Source organism: Sus scrofa, chromosome 5 (assembly GCF_000003025.6).
Source record: "Sus scrofa isolate TJ Tabasco breed Duroc chromosome 5, Sscrofa11.1, whole genome shotgun sequence".
Taxonomy (NCBI): Eukaryota; Metazoa; Chordata; class Mammalia; order Artiodactyla; family Suidae; genus Sus; species Sus scrofa.
In genome coordinates, this window is record NC_010447.5 from 56,625,102 (window position 1) to 56,641,577 (window position 16,476).

Sequence of the window (16,476 nt, forward strand, 5' to 3'; positions counted from 1 at the left end):
GGTTCCAGTCCTCCTACCTTGGGATGATAGAGAACAAACATGCTTTTTCATCTTTTTGTATATATATACATATGTGTGTGTGTACAAGTATGTGAACACAACATCACAAACCCAGTGATCGCGCTCTTCCTAAGGGAGACGTCCCCATTCCTGTCAATCACTCTTCACGGTAAAGTTTCAACTTCTCTCACCCTATGCTGGGACATCCCTCTCCAGGTGTTCCAACACCACTGGATTCTCCCACACACTTTTATCTGACCACCTCTGCTCCTTCATTCTCAGGCTGCCCTCAGCATTGACATCTCTCCCATGAAGGCAGACAAGAAAAAGGTCCACTTTTGCTATTGCTCCCTAAGTGTTCCCTCAGCACCCCAGGGAGGGAAATCTGAAAATAGACAAGAATCTTAGTACAGAACTCAAGTGGCAGCTGTTAGCATGACCCTATTCATGTTCCAAGTGTGTCACGTGGAACCATCAACAAGGCAAGTAAACGCAAAAATACAGTGGGAACCACCTGAGTCAGGGTCCTCTTGCAATCTTCCTTTTCATTTCAAGGATCATGGGGGCCCTGGGCTTGCTCTCACCTTTCTCTTTCCTTTATTTCATGTCCACCACTTCTATAATTTTTCTCCAAACAATCTCTCTGCTCTTATTTTTCTTGTCCTCAATAGAAAAGTACAGTTCAACATATAAATCTCATTCAGTGACTCGAGACATATATCTGTGCCTCCAAACGTTAAACATAATCTCATTCAGTGACTCCAGACATATACCTGTGCCTCCAAAGGTTAAACATAATCTTACATTCAGATCAACTGCAGGGTGCAGAGCAGGACTGTGTGATAACTCAAGCATGGAATGTGGAGTCAAGAGTCCTTCAGAATTCTTCCACATCCTCCATGTGTGGCTTGGTCCAGTTACTTAGCTTCCGAGCTTCAGCTCTCCAGCCATCAAAGGTTGATACGATGCCTCCCCCATTTCCTTCTGAGGACAACTGCAAAAGGAATTCACTGAACTACTACTGACAGAGTTCCTGTCATGGCTCAGCGGAAATGAATCTGATTAGTATCCATGAGGACACAGTTCGATCCCTGGCCTTGCTCAGTGGGTTAAAGATCTGGCGTTGCCATGAGCTATGGTGCAAGTCACAGACGTGGCCTGCATCTGGCGTTGCTGTGGCTACAGCTCCAATTCGACCCCTGGCCTGGGAACCTCCAAATGCCACAGGTGCTGCCCTAAAAAGAAAAAACTACTTCTGTCACATGACTTACTAACCTTTATTCATGAAATCATTCAATAAGTACGTACATCGAATATCTATCTGGTGCAAAGTACTGAGGGACCCATTCAAGGATTCCAATTTCCCAGCATTTATAATATAAGAATTTGCTAATTGATCAGTAACTACCTAGCACAGACATTAAACTATAAATAACAAAAGTTAATGTGTTAGGAATTAAAGACAAATGAAATAACAGAATCTCAGAGACAAAAGCAAATATCTTCAGGACTCACCTCTATGTCATGTACTAGAATTTCACTAAGAAAAGGGAAAAAAATTCCTTATTCTTTTACTGAGAAGATAAAGACTTGTTTTACAAAATAAATTTCATACATTTTGTTTACAAATATATGTATCTGTGTCTCTGTACCTGATGACCTAACCTATCGACAAGCATTCTGTAGGCACTTATGTGCAAGCCTTTGTGCCCAGGAATTTCTCTAGGTGAGTTAGGTCTGCAGAAGGCAGTTACACACTTTGGAATAAGGTGGGCTACATTTTTTTTTAAATTTCACACGGTAAGATTTTACATAGTATATAGCACATAAAAAACTAAGCTTACAAATTTCTCTTTTTTTTTTCCTCCTAGAAGCCCAGCCATGAAGAAGCATAGAAAATGCTTTATGTTTAAATGTTATATAGATTTAACCTTTTCTTTAAAATGGCATGCATATACCAAAATGCACCATCAGTAGTTCCTGCAACTGCTGGGAAGCCAGAAAACATGATAACTTCTTTCTTCTGCAGAGTTTTTTATTTTATACTCAACAAAAGGATGGGGAGGGTGTGGGTGGGTAGGTGAAGGTAAACTTTCTGAAATTTTTCCTCTAGATGCCTGAATTTCAACTGACTCCCTGAATGAGCTGGCATGTTAATTAGGTTTTACCCTGTAGGTGGTTTAATTTTCAGGGCTAGTTTAAGGAACTGTAAATAAATTTACACTTTAAATTCTTTACCTCCTAACCTAATACGCATCTATATTCTTATGCTTTCCCCAGTGATAAACTTCCAATTGCAGCATACTTTCTCATAAATTATATGCTCTTCCTATGAAAGGCAAGGTCTTATTAAAAAAAAAAAAAAAAAAAAAAAACAGGCTGGAACACCACAGGGGTCTAGATGTGCCATCTGGATCAATACTCCTTGAGGATACAAAGATTTGCAGCCTAAGACGCAGGACTCAGTATGGCTTGCGACAGTCTTTAGAAAAATACACCACCCTGTCATTTATTCTATTTGATTCATATTTTTTTTAAATGTTTAACATTTAAAAAAAACTTAGATGTTAATTTGCTATTAATCACGCTTTTTTTTTTTTAGAGTTTTGGTTTCCTTCCGTCATAGCAAGTCTCCCACTCTTTTCCCCTTTATTTTATTTAGTGGCTTCTCTTCTATGTTCTTCTATTTCTCTCCTTCATCTCATTGTTTCTGTATTACTTTGATCTTATTGGGCTGAATTTCGAGTATTCCCTCCCCTGGTTCCTACTTTTTTTCATTTTTGATTTCCTATACCTTACAAAATCCCAGCCAAGTTCAAAACTCATTTTGCATTCCCTTCAAGATCTGCTTTTCTCAAGCCCCATATTTTTGTGTTAGTACTCTTCCCACAGATCTTCATCAGCAATTCAAACCTGATGACATGATGATTGCATCTTTAGTGCTTTTTTACTCCAACCTTATTTATCATGCCCACATTATTTCCAAAGATAAGGTCTAGCATAACTTCAGAGCAGAGCTTGTTAGCTGTTGCATGTGTGTGAACAGTCCACGGCTCCTGCAAGATAAAGCCACTCTTCCACATTCTGGCATTATTCTTAATGTGTGCATTTGCTGGGCTGAAATCCCTAAGCAGTAGATTGACCTGCTTTCGACTTCTCTTTTCTATAAGCATGTTTCTCTTTCTATCTTACTTCCTATCACCTTGTTCTTGGATTGTTTGATGAAAAAAATATGGCTCTCATTTCTCTTTCCTGATTATATTCCTTTCAAATTCTTTACACCGATGTTACCTCCTCCTTTATTTGTATTTCTCTCACTGCATTTCTGCTAGTGTAAAAGTAACAGCCATTTTCTTTAACCAAAAAGCCAAGGCAAAAAGTTTTCCTTGATCTTTCCTTACATCTAGAACTATCTCAGAATCCTCACAAGCCTTTTATATGTCAAAACACTGCTTGGATTGCCTAAACCATGCCTTGTCAAAGGTGTAAGTTTTCTATCTTTTTGTTCAATTAAAATAAAAGTTTGCTCTAAAAACAAAATATTACAACTCTACAAGGTTGTGGCACAGCCAGAAAGATGAATCTAGATCTAATCTAATCTAATTTCACTTTGCCTGATTTCACTGTTTCTTATTTCTGTCTATCTTACTCATTCGTTTTTGTATTCCAAAATATTTCCTTAGGCTCTCCTAGATGCCAGGCATGGTAGTAATCACAGGGGAATATAGATAAGTAAGATAATTCTTGGCCTCAAGGATATTCATAATTTTGCAAATAAAACTAACAGGTAAAACATCTGATGGTGATGCTATACAATAAATGCTACTGGTATTTGTAACTGGCCTAGGAGTGGGACAGGATGAACAATTAATTCTGCCTTTAAAGGATGATGGAGGGATATAACAGAGTATGAAAATTTTATTTAAATCCTTAAAAACAGCTAACAGGAAGGGAAAAGGCTATAACAGACAGAGGAACGACAGAACAAAGACAGAAGTACCTGCGATATTTAAAAATAGCAATAATGATCATACAGAACAGCAGCAAAGAGGTTCTTTTAACTGATGCACTTATTTTACCAGAGAAGAGTAACCTTGTAGAGTTGCTGTGACGATTAAGTGTAAAGATATACAAAGTCCTCAAGACAGCACCTATCACATAGTAAATGCTCAAGAAATGTTACCTACTATTATTATTATTGTAGGCTATATCACATATATTTCATCTATGAAGTTTATTTTCTTTCCTTTTTTTTTGGTTTCTGGATTGCTTTTGGATCATGGAGGACCATTGTGGCGGATGAGTAAGTGATCTCATACACATCTGAAGAGCTGAGGTGGCCACCATGACTTCCAATGTAAGAGAATTAGGAGCAATGATAATCATAGCTGAGAAGTGTACCATAAAATAATTAACTGGGCCATATATAACTGCAATTCTCAACAAATCAACAGCTTTTTTTTTAAACACCTTTCTTTTGACAGAGTCAAAAGCTGGCAAAATAAGTTCATAAATAAGATTTATTGAAGAATCCTACTAACACAGTAAGCTTTGGGATCAGCACAGAATGAAGTCCAGCTCAGAGCTTTTATTTCCTACAGCTATCCCAAATACCATGCATTACTTTATTTGAACTGATAATCATATTACTTTATTTGTTCAAGGTCACAAATTCTGCAAGACAGAACAAGAGTCCAAGTCTTCTAACTCCTATGACCATGGCTCCTTCCCCTAAAACATTCTGAAAGATTCCTAAACAAGATTAAACCCAAAGTAGCCTACTAATCATTTAGTTGACCAAAAATGTAAACACACTCCGGCTAAGTTTTTACTTACAATCATGTATAATATCAGACTGACATAATTAGGTATCTCTATCTTACTCTCTTGAGAAAATTGTGTTTGTAATAATAAAAGTGGCCATCAAAATTACCAGATAAAAATTATTATGAATGTAAATGATAAAGCTCTTTCCTTTTGAGATTTTATTGTTAAATTAATGAGAAAACAACTACCATGAAGAATTCCAAACATGGAGTTCCCGTCATGGCTGAGTGGTTAACAAATCCAACTAGGAACCATGAGGTTTAGGGACGGATCCCTGGCCTTGCTCAGTAGGTTAAGGATCCGGCATTGTGGTGACCTGTGGTGTAGGTGGCAGATTCGGCTTGGATCCCACATAGCTGTGGCTCTGGCATAGGCTGGCAGCTACAGCTCCGATTAGACCCCTAGCCTGGGAACCTCCACATGCCGCGGGAACGGCCCTAGAAAAGGCAAAATGACCAAAAAAAAAAAAAAAAAATCCTAAACATGACAGAATAAATGTTACCAGACTTGCCCTCCTGCTAACTATATAACGAACAATATATGTAAGGCAATTATTTTTAGGCACTGGAAAACTGGTAGCTCAAGACACAGGCCTTAAGATAATTCAGATATACAAATTCCAGATAAGGACTTTAAGTCAGCTATTACAACTATGTTCAAGAATTTAAAAGAAAATATGATCTCAAGAGTGCCCTTGTGGCACAGCAGGTTAAGGATCAGGATCAGGCATTGTCACTGCAGTGGCTTTGGTCACTGTTGTGATATGGGTTTGAACCTCTGCATGCCTCAGGAGTGGCCAGAAAAAAGAAAAAATAGAAACATGATCTCAATGAGTAAAAAAAAAAGGAAATAGCAGAGAATTGGATTGTTATGATCATTATACAACTACAGATGTGATAAATTCATTTGAGTAATAAAAAAATTAATAAGAAAAAAATTTTAAAAAGGCAATCTGTAAATATATATATATATAAAAAAAGAAACTCTTCTCCAAATCCAAATTCCACTTGGATTCCATGCCAGTGAGTCCCTTCAGTGGTGTCTGTGCCCATTAACAAGTCATTAAGAGGGATGGGGTGGGACCTGGGACAGGGGTGCATGCTCTAGTCCTGCTCTGTGATGCTTGAGTGTGTGGTGGTTACTAGCACTGTGGCTCCTAAGCAGGCAATGCAGGTAGTCAGCCTGAGGAGAGCACTGCTGCTACTTCCTGAGTGCCTGGGCAGCCGAGTGGTCCATCTTTCTATTGCTAATCACTAACTTAATTTCACTGTATTTTGAAAATATATTTTGTATGATTTCTATGTGTTTTAAACTTAAGATGTTTTATCACTCAGAATTTGTTTCTATTTTGATGAGTACTCCTTGTGAGCTTTATAAAAATATGTCTTATGCTGTTTTAGGATGAAATATTCTGTAATATCCAATTAAATCAGGTTTGTTGATATGCTGTTCAGGTCAACTTTATCCTCACAGATTTTCTTCCTTAATCAATTTATCAGTGAAAGAGTATGATAAGGGCTTCAATTGTAATAGTGGTTTGTCTATTTCTATTTGCAGTTCTTATAGTGTTTTAATGTATTTTCATGCTCTGTCTTTATTGTGTTTGTGAATCTTTATATTTAAAGTGGGTTTCTTGTAGACTATTACACGTGGTGTCATTTTTTTATTAACTCTGAATATACCACCTTTTAATTGATGCGTTTGACCATTCACATACAAGGTGATTATAGATTTAATTGGGTTAACATCTACTACATTTGTAACTGCTTTCTCCTCATTGTAGTTACTATTTTTTTTCCTGTGTTCTTTGGTTTTAATTGAGCATTGTACATAATTCCATTTTATTCCTCTTTTTGCATACAAATGAGATTCTATTTTTAATTGATTTAGTTGTTGCCTTAGACTGAAATATATACCCACATCCACCTTCAAATAACACTATACTGCTTCATTTGTAGTCCAGACAACATATAGCAGAGGATAATTCCTCCCTTTTGAGCCTTGCTATCATTATACTATTCATCCATATCTAAAGTACTTTAATAGATTTTTATTAACATTACTTTAAATATTTTTTAATTAAGAAAAAAATACAAATTTATTTTATTTTCATTTATTCCTCCTTTAATTATATTCCTTTCCCATGTAGATACTAGTATTTTTGTCTAGGTCATATTACTTTTACCCTGAAAAACTTATTTTAAAATATCTTGTAGGAGTTCCCGTAGTGGCACAATGATTAACGAATCTGACTAGGAACCATGAAGTTGCAGGTTCGGTCCCTGGCCTTGCTCAGTGGATTAAGGATCTGGCGTTGCCATGAGCTGTGGTGTAGGTCGCAGACACAGCTCGGATCCCACGTTGCTGTGCTCTGGCATAGGCCGGCAGCTACAGCTCCGATTCGACCCCTAGTCTGGGAACCTCCATATGCCACGAGAGCAGCCCTAGTAAAGGCAAAAAAAAAAAAAAAAGTCTTGTAATTCTTTTCTGCTGCAATTAATTATCTCAGCTTTTTTTATCTGAGAAAGTACTTATTTCTCCTTTACTTTTGAAGGATAATTTTTCTAGCTATGCAATTCTAGTTTGTTTGTTTGTTTTTTCCTTTTGATTCACTAAATATTTCACTACACTTTCTTCCTACTTACATGATATCTGATGACCAATCATTGTAATTCTTATATTTTTCCTTCTTAAATAAAGTATTTTATTTCCTTTAAAAAAAAAAAAGAAAAAAGAAACATGATCTCAATGAGTTAAAAAAAAGGGAAATAGCAGAGAAATAAAAATTCTAAAAAAAATCAAATGGATTCTAAAACTAAAAATGTACATGAGTATAAATTTCACTGGATGGGCACAAAAGTAAATTTAAGATAAAAAATTAGGGTAAATGAACTTGAAGAAAGATCCATGTAAATTAGTTAATTGGAAAAACAGGTGGGGGAAAAGATTAAAATTAAAAAGATATTGTAGCCTGTGAGAAAATATCTAACACTCAGGCACCTGGGGTCCTAGAAGGAAGAGTAGGCAGAAAATATATCTGAAAAACTATTTTTTTAAATGTCCTAAATTGTGTGTAAAACTACCATCTACAAATTAAGAAGCTCAGCAAACTACAAGCTGAATGAATACAAAGAAAACCATACTTAGGAATATCATAGCCAAATTAGTGAAACACAAAGATAACAAGAAAATACGATTGGCCACAGCAAGAATAGGAGGAAACATTACTTATTAGGAAAACACAAAGAAATGGAATTCCAAGAATGCAATGATATGTTAAGGGTTGAAATAAAAACAAAACTGTAACCGAAAACTATATTCAGCATACTATCCTTGAACTATGGGGGTGAAATGAAGATATGTTCCAATGAACAAAACTTGAACAAATTAATCATAGGAAGGAAAAAAGATGGAAATGATATGTAAATGACTAGTTTTACTTAGTTTTTTTTTTCCTTTTAACTTCCTTAAAAGACAAATGATATTAAAAAAAATCACATTATTTTAAAGAGGGGTTTATAAATAGGTAGAAGAAAAAGAACATTAAAATAATTTAAAAGACTAATGAGGGTACAAATGGAACTGCTATAAAGTTCTTACATCTGTGACTTAAGAAGTGAAAAGTAGAATACAGGCATACCTCATTTTATTGCACTTCACTTTATTACACTTCAGAAATACAGTTTTTTTAAAAAATTGAAGGTTTGTGGCAACCTTGTGTCAACCAGGTATATTGTTTCCATTTTTCCAAAAGCATTTGCTCACTTTGTGTCTCTGTGCCACATTTTAGTAATTCTTGAACTATCTCAAAATTTTTCATTATCATTATATTTGTTAAGGTGATCTGTGATCAGTAGTCTTGATGTCACTACTGCAAAAAAGATTACAATTCACTGAAGGCTCAGATGAATGCTAGCATTTTTTAGCAAAAAGTATTTTTAAGTTAAATTATGTATATTATTTCTTTAGATATAATGTTATGGCATACTTAATAGATTACAATATAGGGTAAACATAATGTTTATATGTACTGGGAAACCAAAAAATTCATGTGATTTGTTTTATTGCAACATTCAGTTCTTTGCAGTGGTCTGGAACCAAACTTGTAATATCTCTAAGGTACACCTTTAATGTTAATTAATTCTAAGTAGACTGTGATAAGTTAAGAACGCATATTGTAATTGCTAGAGCAACCACCAGAAAAATACACAGATGTTGTAGATAAAAAGCAATAGGAAAAAATAAAATAAAATGGGAGATCTGGTTGTGGCTCAGCAGGTTAAGAATCCAATAAGGATCCACGAGGATACGAGTTTGAACCCTGGCCTTGCTCAGTGGGTTAAGGATCCAGCATTGCCTGAGCTGCCTGAGAACTTTCACATGCCATAGGTGCAGCCTTAAAAAAAAGTAAAAGAAAAAGAAAGAAAAAAGAAAAGAAAAAAATGAAGTGTTATATTTGACGAACCCAAAGGTAGCAGGAAAAGAGAAACAAAAAATAGATCAGACAGAAGAGGAAACAAATGGCAAAATGACAGACTTAAACCCTAGCATATCAATAATTATGTGAAATGCATATGAGTTATACATTTCCATTAAAAAGCACAGATTACCACAATGAATGTTTAAAAAGACTGTTCACAAGGGATAACTTTAAATATATAACCACAGACGGGCTGAAAATAAAAGAATAGGAAAAAGATTTACTATTAAAATGATAAGCATAAGAAAGCTGATGTGACTAGATTAATATCAGATATAATGGACATTCAGACAAAGGACTAGTATCAGAGATAAAAAGGGATGAATGTCCTACTTCAACACATAAACATGCCCATCCAAAAGAGTCTACACTTAATAGCAGAGCTCCATAATACATTTACTGACAAAACTAAAGGGATAAGTAAACAAATCCACAATCATTTGAATATTTTAACAACTCACTCAGCAGCTAATAGCAAAATCAGGCCAAAATAAAACCAAACAAAATCAAATCCGAAAAGTGTGATCAACCAACTTGAGCTAACTGACATTCCAGAACACTACCACTGAGATCCACAAAAAAAATGACATTTTTTTCAGTGCACTTGGAAGCTTATACTTACATATACCATAAACTGGGGCATAAAATAAACCTCATGAATTTCCAAAGACAAAAAAGTATTACACTGGATATTCCCTGAGCATAACAGAACTATAAGTTATAAGTCAGCAACAATAAGCTATCCAGAGAAGCATAAAACATTTAGAAATTAAACATTTCATTCTAAATAACACTGTAATAACATTCCAAATAACAAGAGAAATCACAAGGAAAATTAGAAAACATTTTTTACTGAATAATTTTTTTAAAAAGCAAAAAACTGGCTCTTTGAAAAGATTAATAAAGCTGCAGACCCCTAGCAAGACTCTATTTTCTACTAAAACAAAAGAACAACAACAAATAGGAAAGAAAACAAAATGACCAACATTGGGAGTGAAAAAGGAGATATAACTACAGACCCTACAGACATTGGATTAATAAAAGAACATTATAAACAACTCTGTATCAATAAATTTAGCAACTCACATATTTGTACAATGAAAAACCACTAAGCAAACTTCTTATACACAAAACAGGGACAGATCTCAAACCTATTGCCTTGGTCTGGGGGATGGAGAGGAAGAGGCACAAAAGAGTACACACTGTATAATTATAATGTTCCACAACTGGCAAAACTAATCTATGGTGATAAAATCAGATCAGTTATTGCACCTGGAGCAAAAGGCTGAAAGAGTGGAACTGACTGCAAAGAGGAACAAAGGATATTTCTGGAATTATAGAATATGCAAATTGTCAAACCTCATCATACTGTACACATTAACAGTTGAATTTTATTGAATGTAAATTATTTCAATGAAGTTGATTTTAAAGAAAATCAAAACAATTTTTCAAAAAACCCCACAGAAACAGGATGAAACTTAAATTTAGTCCAAAATTTATTAAAATTTTAAAGATTCTTAAAAAAAAATACTTCATCTCTATTATATACCCTCTTAAGAGAAAAGAAAGCTTTCACATATGATACCTCACAAAGATCGTGTCTTTAATTTACAGTAGGATCTAGCACAGTGACTTGGAAGACAGCTGAGTTACCACTGAAAAAGCAATAAGGAGTTCCTGTTGTGGCACAGGGGAAATGAATCAGACTAGTATCCATGAGGATGCAGGTTTGATCCCTTCTCTCACTCATTGGGTTGGGAATCTGGGATTGCTGTGAGCTGTGGTGCAGGTTGACAGCTGTAGCTCCAATTTGACCCCTAAGCTGGGAACTTCCATATGCTCTGGGTGCAACCCTAAAAAGGGAAAAAAAAAAGCAATAAACCTGGAGCCAGAGGACCTGGGTTCAAATAGTGACTCTGATGATGTCTTAGCTTTGGGACTAAACAAGTCTCTCCATCTTAAGTTTCTTCATCAATTACAGGGCTGGTGTGAAGGTGAAGAAATATTAAAGTAACTGGTAAAGCACACCACATACACAAGTTATAGCACTCACAGTGAGTGCTCAATAGATACCAATTAGATGAAGAAATGAAGGAGATAAACAAGCACATGGACAGGGATACAAGCAGACAGGAAGTGACAGGGCAGAGCATGTTTCTAGTCACATACCTGTCTATGGAAGAGATGGGTGGAGTACAACAGAAGTGTCCAAGCATGGGGACCTAATACCATATTCCATTCCCAAGCAGGAGGTGCAGAAAGTAAGCACAGGGTTGGCTGCCCCCACAGAATGGATATACCTTCACTGTAACCTGGACCATGGCATTCTGGGCTAACACCTTTATCCAGCAAGAAGCATGAGAAGGGCGGCCACCTGTCTAAAGACTCCAATGGGCTTTTCCCAGGTTCCTAAGAGTGGCAGCAACTTCTACTACTAGGGACCTTTGAAATGTCAACATAACTGATGACCCACTCTTCTTCTCTATCCTTAGGTTTCCAGAGATTTCACTCCAAATGTGACAAGCAGAACAAAGACCTTTTGGATATAGCAGCAGTGACCAGAGCAGTAGCCTCATTAATGCCTAGTCTGCTGACTCTCAGTGGAGTTCCAGGGAATGATGCTAGGTCTAAGAGTCTTCGAAAAGTACACACATAGGAAAAATCTAGAAGGTCCTGTCGTGGCGCAGTGGTTAACAAATCCAACTAGGAACCATGAGGATGCAGGTTCGACCCCTGGCCTTGCTCAGTGGGTTGGGGATCTGGCGTTGCCATGAGCTGTGGTGTGGGTTGCAGACACGACTCATATCCTGCGTTGCTGTGGCTCTGGCATAGGCGCGGCTGCAGCTCTGATTAGATCCCTAGCCCAGGAACCACCATATGCCACGGGAGTGGCTCAAGAAAAGGCAAAAAGACAAAAAAAAAAAAAAAAAAGAAAATCTAGAGGGTGACTACAACAGAGGTCCAGATTTATGACATGAGAAGTCATGTATCTTCATGCAAACATGGAGCCACTAAGAGGGCACCTAAAAATCCAATACTCAGTCAGAATATAGTATGATACATTATCTGATAGGGGTTTTAAGAGAACACTTGGGGGGCACACAGAGTGCATAATGACCCAAGCAGTGGGGGAGAAAGCAAAATCGGGGAAATGTTATTGAAAACAGTGACATCTGTGCTGAATCAAAGATGTTAGAGTGGCAAAAGACCTGAATAGACATTTCTCCAAAGAAGATATATAGATGGCCAACAAGCACATGAAAAAATGTTTAACATCACTGATTGTTAGAGAAACGCAAATCAAAACTACCATGAGACACCACCTCACACCAGTCAGAATGGCCATCATTAATAACTCCACAAATAACAAACGCTGGAGGGGGTGTGGAGAAAAGAGAACCCTCCTATATTGTTGGTGGAAATGTAAGTTGGTAAAACCACTATGGAAAACAGTATGGAGTACCTTAGAAAACTATACATAGAACTACCATATGACCCAGCAATCCCACTCTTGGGCATATATCCAGACAAAACTTTCCTTGAAAAAGACACATGCACCCGCATGTTCAGTGCAGCACTATTCACAATAGCAAAGACATGGAAACAACCTAAATGTCCATTGACAGATGATTGGATTAGGAAGATGTGGTATATATATACAACGGAATACTACTCAGCCATAAAAAAACAACAAAATAATGCCATTTGCAGCAAAATGGATGGAACTAGAGACTCTAATCCTGAGTGAATTAAGTCAGAAATAGAAAGACAAATACCATATGATATCACTTATATCTGGAATCTGATATATGGCACAAATGACCTTTCCACAGAAAAGAAAATCATGGACTTGGAGAACAGACTTGTGGTTGCCAGGGCGGGCCCAGGGGGAGCGAGATGGATTGGGAACTTTGGGTTAATAGATGTAGACTATTGCCTTTAGAATGGATAAGCATGAGATCCTGCTATATAGCACTAGGAACTATGTCTAGTCCCTTATGATGGAGCATGATAATGTGAGAAAAAAGAATGTATACATGTATATGTAACTGGGTCACCATGCTATACAGTAGAAAATTGACAGAACACTGTAAAGAAGCTATAATGAAAAAAATAAAAATAAAAATCATTATATATATATAAAAACAAACAAACAAACAAACAAAAGATGTTAGAGAGAGTTATTTGGGCAAAAGGCATTCCAGGCAGGGAGTACAGCAGGTATAAAGACTCGAAAGGGATGGAGATGGGTAGTGTTATCTGCAGAGCTAGATTCCATAGAGCTAGAGCATATGTTGTCAAGGGAATGTGAAGAGGTGACAGAACACAGGCAGGGTCCTGGGAAGGACCTTTTTTGAAGTGAGGCTTTCACATTGTACCATGAAAATTTTTTTTTTTTTTTTTTTTTTGTCTTTTTTTTGCTATTTCTTTGGGCCGCTCCCACGGCATATGGAGGTTCCCAGGCTAGGGGTCGAATCGAACCTGTAGCCACTTGGCCTACGCCAGAGCCACAGCAACGCGGGATCCGAGCCGCGTCTGCAACCTTCACCACAGCTCACGGCAACGCCGGATCGTTAACCCACTGAGCAAGGGCAGGGACCGAACCTGCAACCTCATGGTTCCTAGTTGGATTCGTTAACCACTGCGCCACGACAGGAACTCCTGTACCGTGAAAATGAAGCGATGAGCATTCCCTTGTGGCAGAGCAGAAACGAAGCTGACTAGTATCCATGAGGATACAGGTTCAATCCCTGGCCTTGATCAGTGGGTTGAGGATCCAGCATTGATGTGAGCTGCAGTGCAGGCCAGCATCTGCTGCTCCAATTCGACCCCTAGCCTGGGAACTTCCTATACTGCACCTGTGGTCCCAAAAAGCAAGTTAAATAAAAAAAAAAGAAAATGAAGGGATGCCACTGAAAGATTTTAAGCAAGCAGTAACACAACCAAATTAGCAATTTTAAGAGAGATCATTCTGGCAACAGTGTGGAGAACAGATTGAAAAGGGACAAAAGTAGAGCCAGGGAAACTAGTTAGGAGACCGCTGAAGTGATCCATGCGGGGAATGACAGTGGCTTAAGATAGCACACAGAAGAGAGGGAGATGTATTAGATACAGTTATTAAAAAAAAAAAAAAAAAGAGTACACTCAAGATTCGTTCACTGATTCAGATGAAGGTGAGAGGAAGAAAGCAGGCATGACTCCCAAGTTTCCAGCTTGGGCACATGCATTCATGAAGATAAAGAATAGGTCAAGTTATGTTTGAAAATACTAAAAAACAATGATAATTGCCCTAAATTTAAGAAAAAAAATTAACACAAACCAAAGCACAGGCTGCCTTAGACAGCATGGATACATATCTCTCAGAAAAACCAAACGTTTAAATTTACAGAGAGGAATAAGTCAAAGAAATCCCTGTCTAACATATGTTGATGAATGAATAATCAAAGAATAACACAGAAGGCAATTCACTAACAAGAGAGCCATCTACTGCCTTAAAAGGATAGTGCAGTGATGAAACCCCATCAAAAATCGTGGAATAAAGCCAAGTTTGTGACCACTTCCCACCATACGTGGATTCATAAAATATCAGACCCCTCCCACAAAAAAAAAAAAACCTTTCAAGTGGTTAGCACTTTTAGCAAATAGCCAAGAGCTTTCACTTATTTCTCCTGAACACATCAATTCAATACATACCCATCATTTCAGCATAAAACACTTACCTGCCATCATCGCTATCATACTGGCTTTATAGACATTAGTAAGGGATCCAAGTTCTCCTGTTGCTAAGATGGTTTTGAGATGAGCCTCCCCACAGGCCTTGCGAAACTGACGAATCTCATCATACAGGGCTGGGGAGAGAAATCATTGAGGCAGTTACAAAGCAGGCAAGTGATAACATAACTTGGCAGCCACTTAGAGCTGGTAGAACCCATCTCAGATTGAGGAAACAAACCATTTGTCACTTTCTAAAAATCACCCCAATTTAATATCGCCTCGAGCATTCTGTTGTGGTTCACATCCTGTTACGGAGAATGCTTGGTTTGCCACCATGAAAAGGTTTCTAAGCCCTGGCCCGAGGTCCCAAGCCATGGAGCTTTTAAAATATGACTATAATGACATGCAAATTACAAATAATTTCTACTGCTTCCATATGATAGTTACTTAGAAGAAAGAAATTCATCTACCATATATACAAGGGTATATCGCTTTGCAAACTAAAGTAAAAAGTCCTCAGGTCCTTCCTTATTAATTTTCCCATTCATACATAATAAGTTCTCTTCTTGGAATATAAAGTAGGCCTCTTCTGAGAGCTCTGCTAAGGATAATAAAGACATAACAGCTTGCCCCAGTGTCTGCCAGGGTATGTGTCTACATTTCAGACTAAAAAGTGTTGAGCCTGCCCAGGTAGTGATGGATATATGCACACAAAGCCAGCTGTAGATGAATTCAGAGATGCAGCTTTCAATCTATTAACCTCTGACCCCAGTACCAAATTTGGTTTTCTAACACTCCACAGAGCACTCTTAAAACAGCTGGATTATATATATATATATATATATATATATATATCTTTATATATATATGATATATGCACATATAAATATATAGATATCAAAAACCAAACTATTCAATAAAATAAAACTGAATGTGAAAACATCTCATACTCTAAGTAATTAACTTTAGCAAACAAAATCAGTATAATGAGGAGCAAAGTTCTAAAAAATTATTTAACAATGATACCAGTGGATGTGGGTTCTTAACCTGTATCAAGTTGCCCACACTCATTCCTAAATGTAGGCTATTGCTACTCTACCAGGCCTAAGAGCACGGGTTTTTCTTTCTTCTGTATATGTATTTCAGAGAAAGTAGTTTCATTAGCACATGGACTAAATTGAGTACAAAAGAAACATTCATAATAAGGGTTAGGATTAGGATTAGGGAAAACTTTTTTTTTTTTCCTCTTTTTGGCCATGCCTGTGCCATTCGAAAGCTCCTAAGCCAGGGATCAAACCTGCACCACAACAATGACAACACCAAATCCTTAACCAACTACACCACCAGGGAACTCTGTAAGAAGAGAGTTCTGGGAGTTCCCGTCGTGGCGCAGTGGTTAACGAATCCGACTAGGAACCATGAGGTCGCGGGTTCGGTCCCTGCCCTTGCTCAGT

General features: G+C 37.2%; 1 protein-coding gene across 4 annotated transcripts in view; it reads right to left on the bottom strand.

The window, feature by feature from the left end:
• DERA (deoxyribose-phosphate aldolase) overlaps positions 1–16,476 on the bottom strand; it is a 115,498-nt gene that overhangs the window by 34,120 nt on the left and 64,902 nt on the right. For all 4 annotated transcript variants that reach the window (XM_005664048.3, XM_005664049.3, XM_001926178.7 and 1 more), the window contains exon 6: positions 15,028–15,156. In XM_005664048.3, coding sequence (XP_005664105.1) covers positions 15,028–15,156 — 129 coding nt within the window. The remainder of the gene's footprint in view (positions 1–15,027; positions 15,157–16,476) is intronic.